Source organism: Homalodisca vitripennis, chromosome 1 (assembly GCF_021130785.1).
Source record: "Homalodisca vitripennis isolate AUS2020 chromosome 1, UT_GWSS_2.1, whole genome shotgun sequence".
Lineage (NCBI taxonomy): Eukaryota > Metazoa > Arthropoda > Insecta > Hemiptera > Cicadellidae > Homalodisca > Homalodisca vitripennis.
This window is the reverse complement of record NC_060207.1, coordinates 205,229,972-205,237,909: the sequence shown is the minus strand read 5'-3', so window position 1 is coordinate 205,237,909 and position 7,938 is coordinate 205,229,972. Positions and strand designations below refer to the sequence as shown.

Below are 7,938 nucleotides of genomic sequence, written 5' to 3'. Positions count from 1 at the left end.
GATAACTGTTGTTTTATTTCAAAACAATTGAAGTATATACTTTTATTTGTGTTTTGAAGTAAATTTTTATGATGTTTCTAAAGCTTTCTATTGTTATTAGCATAATGAGTTATGCTATGAATTCCTTATCAGTGTAGGGGAGAGCGGTGCATGTTGAGACAAACTTCAGATTTTATTTTTTTTACATTTTTTGTTTGAATTATTTTGTAATTGGAAAAATACTGATATTATACTTCAATTAGTTGTGCACTTTTCTATGGTATTGACGTTTTGATTAACTATATATATCTCCCAAAATTAAAATATTTGTTTAATGCTGTAAAGTGTATCAATGTTCCCCACATGGGGGCAAGCTGATACTAGCGAGAGGCAAGTTGATACAAGTGTATAAAAAATAATCTAATAGACATTAAGGTAGCAAATAATCACTTAATAGACAATCGAAAAAAATGTATTAAGCAGAATATAGTACAAAGGTAACGTAAGACATATTATTAAACTATTTTAAACACACAGTTTATGAGATTGTGTTCATAACCTACTCAGAATCACTGATTACAACTGATTACAAAGTCAGATGTACAGTGAATACAAGTGTACATTTTACAGTCTTTCCCACATTCTATATGGGCCCATTTTTTGCAAGAAATGCACTGTATCCAGTCCTGACCTGGCTTGGATTTGGAGAATGGCTCCAAACATATGAGACACAGGGCGTCGTTCTCTTCCTCCGACTCTGATTCAACCTTCATTTTATTCTTTGGGACGCATTTCTGTTTCTTCACCTTGTTCTTCTCCTTAGTCTGACTCTCTATCATTTTAAAAAGTCTTTTTTTGGCGTTTTCTGACTTGGCTACCATTTTAGCTTCCTTTTTTTGGCTTCCACTTCCAGCCTCTCCTTAACTGGTGTGCTAGTAAGGATAGCGAATTTTAAAGATTTCCTCCCTTTTTTTATATTTTTTCGCTCTCGAGCTTTAGGGTAGGGGCGGATTTCTTGAGGGCTTACAGTGAATACGCCTACAGAAACATCCTTATTTGTAGATGGAATTGCAGTTGTAGTCTCAGTTCGGTTCACTTTGGAGTGTAGACCATCAGCGTTGCTTGTCCCAGCTTGAGAAGTCTTGACAGTGCTGTCTTGTGAAGTCATCTCTCTATCCGTGACTGCGCTGAACAAGAAGTCATTCTCAGTAAACACTTCTCTGTTGTATGGCGCGATTCCTGTTGCTTGAAAACCAGATATAATATTTGTAGGATTTATTGCTCTAGGGAGTGCCATCTTTACTATGCCAGGAATGTCGTAGATTGTTACAGTTTTCCCTGCATTGTTGACCATCCAGTCGTCGACTGAAGCGAAGTAAAATCTTTTGAAAGGCCCATAAACTGACCTGTCAAGCGGTTGCAGGCGGTGAGAAGTGTGGGGGGGAAAAGACAACATGACGATACCATTTTCTTTGCAGAAGTTGAGCACTTCAATAGATAAGTGTGATTCATGGTTATCCAAAACCAACAAGCAGGGATTGCCCTTGCTAGATCTTACGTGGCCGTGAAAATGTTTAATGAACGTCAAAAACGATTCAGATGTGATCCATCCGGATGGGTAGGAAGTTCCAATACATCCTGGTGGCCCGTTAATGATGAAGTGATCCTTGAAGAATACTCTTGGGAATACTAACATTGGAGGAACTGAGTGGCCGATGGCACTGACAGCCAATACCATAGTGACAGTCTGCCCCCTTTCTGCTGACGTAGCTTTCCCTACTTGGCGTACTCCTTTCTGAGCTACGATTTTGTTTGGCCTCTGAACTGTTTGCACACCGGTTTCGTCAATATTCCAAATATCCTTAGGTTCAATTTTGTATTTATCTAAAGTACTCTTCAAATTGTCAAAAAATAGATCAACATTGACTTTATTAAAACTGGTAGCGCGACTAAGGCTCGTAGCCTCAGGCTCCCTGATTGATAGTCTAGGGTGTCTTTTCATAAATAAGCTAAACCAGTCCTTTGTAGCCATTTTATGGTTAATCCATGAATCAGGTAATGTAATGATATTCCTATTAGCCATAGCAAGTTCGTAAGCTAAAACTTTGATGTTTTGTGGTGTAACTCCGTAGTAGATTTTTGAAGAGTGTATTATATACTCTTCGAGTTGAGATTCTAATTGGTCTGGAAAAATTTTTCTTCGTTTGGTATACCCCATTGTAACGGTTTGACCTTGCGATTCATCTTTTTTTCTTATAAATCTAAACAATGTCATTTTGTCGATCTCGAAGGCTACAACTGCTTCCCGCAAAGACATGGTTTTGGTCTTGACAGCTTCATAGGCTTTTTCAAAGCTCTCATCCGGGACTTTCCCTCGATCTGTCTTCCTGGTATAATTCCGCACCATGTTTCTGTAAGAAAAGACAAAACTCTAATTTTTACAATATTGGGGTACGTTGATACACTGTATCAATTTGCCCCAGCTACGCGTATCAACTTGCCCCATTGAACAATTGTCTCTTAAGTCTAACTTAAGTCTCTAAAATATAAAGTCCAGAAATATGAAACTATCATGGAATTCTTACCAAGAAACAGGTGTTTAACTGTGCTAACAGTGAACTTCCTGAATATTATCCTCTTGCTGGTACGCCAACTCAAACACACTAGCCAACAATTACTTTCTACTCATGAAAACACAATTTCAACAATAAAAACACGTAGAGTACTCTGTTGACAGCTGGACGCCGTGTGGCACTGCGTCTCGGTAAACAACAGCCTCTACTGACTCATGTCCGCCCTGCGCATGCGCGTTAGCTCACAGTCACATCTGTATCAACTTGCCCACGTATCAACTTGCCCCGCTCTCCCCTATTGACTTCTCTTGAACATTATATTTATACTGTATATTCATACTGTATATAACTTTCATATGAGCAGTGTATTCCGAAAAAAGTTTCTAATTAAGTAACCAATCCAGTCTTGCTGTACTACGTGTAAGCACATTATAATTAATAAAAATAAACTCTCTAATACATAAAAGAAGTTGACCATTTCTTGGGTGGCCAAACTTTTAAAGTTCTATTTCTGTGTGTAAATTAAGTTGATATTAGTATAAAACATTCATAAAGTAACATCTTGCGTATATGAAAAGATGGAATGACTCACGTTTGACAGGTATGAATGACGAGCTTAAAGCCAGATATACCTTTTCACCCTGGTATTGATTATGTAGGTTCGACAAGCTTTTCAATAAATACTCGTAACAATTCTATGATTCCAATGTTTGCTCTTCTTGCAATTGTCTCTCTAACGTAAATCTATTAAATTACAAGTTGATAGAAATATTGCTTTAACAAATAATATATTATTCACGGAAAATTAGTAATGGATAGAAATTTAATTTGAATAAGCATTTAATGTTCTTATTATTCATTAAGTTTTAATAGTGTACTCGTTCTTTATCTCAAGTTAAAATAAGATTATTGTTATCTTATGTTTGTATTACTAGAAACTGATTCTCACACGGTAACAAACGCATGTGCCACTGATACACAATTTTATCATATGTTCGACATTGAACGTGTGCTAGATCTGCACTAAAACGCAGTCTAGCCTTTACTTTTATTCCACATCTTCTTTATGAAATCTCACGATTCGAATACAAAAATTACAAAATGTATTGTTTCCTCAGAACCATCCCTGTCTAACCACTCGGGAAAATTTTTGTTGAGTTTCAAAAATGCAAATACAATGTTTTATGTACATTGTTTATTTTGCTTTTATAGCTATTTCTATTTTAATTCGCCATTTATAATAATTGGCTTGCTGCAACTGATAAAACACATAACTGCAATGTAAAAATGAATTCAATACAACGTGAAGATGTTTATGAACCCATTTTAATTTTACAAATTCAACTATTTCAATAATGATGTTTTTAAATGTGTTTTTAAATTTTAATTTCAACTATTTGCGTTAAGAGTAAAAAATATGAAACACTTCAAACCCATAAAACTCCGAAACGTTTGTAATAATCTGCTTACTAAATTAAAAGTTTCTCAAATGAAAAGTTTCAAGAGGTTTTATAACACCCGAAAGGATTTGTAACTGTGAAGAAGAATATTAGTGACGGACAACAATAAAGTTCCAAAACACATTCAATTCTTCTTTGCGCCTTTAACTTTAACGCGCTCACCCAAGTTCTTTTTGTGGGATCGTGCATATTGGTAATAGAACATTGACAAATATACAGATTATGTTTATGTTAAAACTAATTTAATTTTTGATAGCTCATGTTGTTTTTATAAATTCAACTATATTTTAATTATATATATATATATATATATATATATATATATATATATATATCTACATTTTTTATACGGTATTAGCCATAATAAACATTACCGAAACTGAATCAGCTATATTTGCCTTCTCGATAAGCTGATTGAACTGTGGATTGTTGCAACGGCTTCGTGTTTATTACTTCTTTCTTACTTGAGGTTAGTTTTTGCTAACACGGTTCTAACAACGGTAGAGAAAGTTTGTACTGTAGAGCATTATTTTCGCTCAGACGGAATTGGACTTGCGAGTGGGCCAAGCTTGTCATACACTGCATTACGTTTTCCGGAAAATTTCCACTAAAACCCTACTAATGCTGTGATTCTTAGTGGTGTTGAAAGTTTCGAAGAAGAGGTAGTGTTTTGACACAGCGAAAGGGCCTTTCGGGTCGCCCAACCACTGTCTGTACAAATGTAAACCACGGAAGAGGGTTACAGTAAGTGTTGCAGTTACCGAAAAGAATGAAATGAAAAATGTCTTTTTTTTTACAGAGGCGAAGTTATGACTTAAAAGTCCTCTCTACCACTTAACCTCCAAGGAATCATCCAAAAGAATCATAATGACCAAAACGATATAGGACCATTCTTGATTGGTTTGTGAGAGATATCAAGAGATTTTGTCAAGCACGAAACCTGCCGTTAAATTCACAGTGGATCTAGCAATATAGCGCAACCAGTCACACTGCCGTTAACAACACTGCTTTCGTCCAACAAACCTTTGGCAACCGTCTCATCTCCCTTAAAACAAACTTTCCTTACCCAGCCCACTCCCCCGATCTTACAACACCGGACACCTACGTCTGGAGAATGTTGAAAGAAAATATTTTCCCCGAGGACCCACCATCTACCATCGTTCAACTAAAAGAAAAAATAGCCATGTGTATTAGGAGAATGGAACAACCTCTATTCATAAAAATTAAGCGAACCCTACAAGAACGGTACGAGTGTTGCCTCAAACTAAACGGGGGTCATATTTAATATGTTACTACCCGAGTTTAACCGATTTTGCTTCCTTTTACTTGTATTTATTGATAAAATCTATACCGTATGTAAAGTTACTGTGGTTATTTTAATAAAATATTACCATTTCAGTACTGTTTATTTTGGCTAATACTGTAGAACTGTTATTTATTGAAATTTGGCCATAATAATGTAATGCTATCAAATATAACATATTATTTATATATAGAGTTTACAAAGGACTACATAACATGTCACTAATCTAGCGCGAGAACGTGTAAGCAAATCATGGTTTACTACTTGGCTTTCAAAATCAAGCTTTGAAACTCGGTTGGAACTAGAATGCCTGTACTGAATAGTTTTCATACCATTAAGGTTGCCAGATATCGATATACCCAGTCAATCATAGTTACTGCCTGAAAATAATAGTGACGGCTACAACCCTACCTATCGGTCTAATGAAAAGACATCACCCTTGTTGTTTTAGATGGCTAAGTCTTATGTGAGCCTGGGACTTGCAAATCGGCTTTAAAAAAACATAATTTGGGTTCTTCGAAGCAGACGCATCGAAATAAATAGTAAATGGCCTACCCATGTTGGAATAGTCATTAGTTTTTCCATTGATCTGTTCTGCCGTTCAATATATTACCCGCCATTGTGGTTGCCACTAGTAGCTAAAATCTCCAACATAGCGAAAAGTATAAAGATAGAAGTTTCTAGACTGTTCAATTCTTACATCTTACATTGTAAAAGTAGTTTAGGTATTATAATCTTATTTTTGGTAGATCTATACAAAATGTTAGAGCCTCTAATAAAATCTCTACTAATACTAGAAGTTGCAATGAAAATAGTATAGAATTTAATCAATATATTTCATGTATAATCATTTCTTGAAGCTCAGAGCCAAAAGCGACTATCTGCAGAAGGTCAGGATCACATTTACTGTACAGTATAATATTCAAATGAATGTGGTCCGGTAGATTAAGACTAAAACCAGAATATAAAAATAGAATACTAACAAAAAGATTAGTTAACTCTAAATTTTGTGTGTGTATACATATCACTGAGAAATAAAAGTACCGCTAGTCTGTTGAGAAGATTACAATAAATAGTTTGTAACTTTTTTCTATTCCAAGACTGTTGCCATTAAAGGAATTTTAAAATGTAATAATTTGCAGAGCCTTCTGAATACCATCTTCGTTAAAAGATAAATAAAAATAGCGAAAAAGACTTTTGTAAGACATATGCAAGGAAAATAAAACAATCTTCATTCCTTTGAAGGTATTTTGGAAGGGAATCCCCAGACACGAATACGTAGATCTGTATCGCTCACAACCAAGAGCGCAACGTTTCCGCTTGGAATACGTCGACAAGTCAAGTTGAGGAAAATATATTACCCCACCCATAACCAGCAGTTAACTTTTAAAAACTACCACATTTATAACTTTTATAACTCTTTAATCGTCACTCATTATTTAATATATATTAAATATATGTATCATTTAATATATATGTAAATATACACAAATATATAATGTATATTTAATACCTATATATATTATATATGTGTATGTATATTTTTCAATAAACATTAAATCACAAAAGTACCTGCTTCACTAAGACTTGAACCCCCGAATCTCTCACTTGCCAGTTGAATGTGCTACCACTACACCACAGAGCCCGTATCAGTACTTTTGTGTTATGTAAAATAAACAACATTTCAAGTTTATATATAGGTCAAAAATCCAGTCTCGTTATATCACCCTGAGTTACAGGCTTTGCTAAATCAAAGCCAAACACATGGAGAAAGTTGCACCGTTCTCTAACTTGATGTCCTCGATATAAAGTATAAGCTCCATGCAAAACCTAAAGTAAGTTTTTATTTTGGAGAAATCGTGTAGACAGAGAGATATTAACACAATTTTTCCAGCCCCTCGATTTATAAGGTTTAATCTACTTGAATTAGTTTCGCATTAATATTTACATCAAAAGGACGTTGAATTTACGATTCAGAGATGCTAGCATTGCCGTAGTGGCATTGTGGTACTATTTTCAACTCCACTGAATAGAATTGTTCCCTTTAGGCACTCATGATCAACTTTTAGTTTGTGTACTAATACTTTAGAATGGATTTAATCTCAGTGGGAATGAATGTATAGTGGTAACAGTCGACCTTCAGGAGCCAGACTAGCCGGGCAGAATATGAATATAGAATAACTGAAGTGTTTAAATTTCAATCAAACGACGATCACTTTACTGAACATATTCATAATATTCATGTTATTTAAAAAATGAAACGAAATAGACATATTCATTATTGGAAACCATCATAAGGATTATAAGGGAAAAAAACATCTAGCGTATTTCTTGTAACGTATGAAGTATAAGTAAGGTATAACATACTTCTTACTCGTATTATACAAATTATATTTATATTTCGCCCCACGTGAGGTTTACTGTTCTACTTGTGAAATAAATTAATAACTAAGTATTAACATAAAGAAACAATTATATTTCAAAAACCAAAATAATAATACCTTATCTCAAATAATATATTAAAAACATATTAAAGTCATAATATAGATTTACAAAGTGTACTATTATTAGCACAACCTTCTCAACACCAGTTCGCTAAATATTAATGAATACAAATTGGTAC

General features: G+C 34.4%; 1 protein-coding gene across 1 annotated transcript; it reads right to left on the bottom strand.

Annotated features, from left to right (window-relative positions):
* Positions 1-853: 853 nt before the first annotated feature.
* LOC124354680 lies at positions 854-2,386 on the bottom strand. Its single transcript, XM_046805317.1, has one exon. The coding sequence runs from the start codon at positions 2,384-2,386 to the stop codon at positions 854-856; it is 1,533 nt and encodes a 510-aa protein (XP_046661273.1).
* Positions 2,387-7,938: the final 5,552 nt, after the last annotated feature.

Bases quoted from the DNA above. Each gene is read 5' to 3' on its own strand.
- LOC124354680 (XM_046805317.1), bottom strand. From the start codon at position 2,386: ATGGTGCGGAATTATACCAGGAAGACAGATCGAGGGAAAGTCCCGGAT.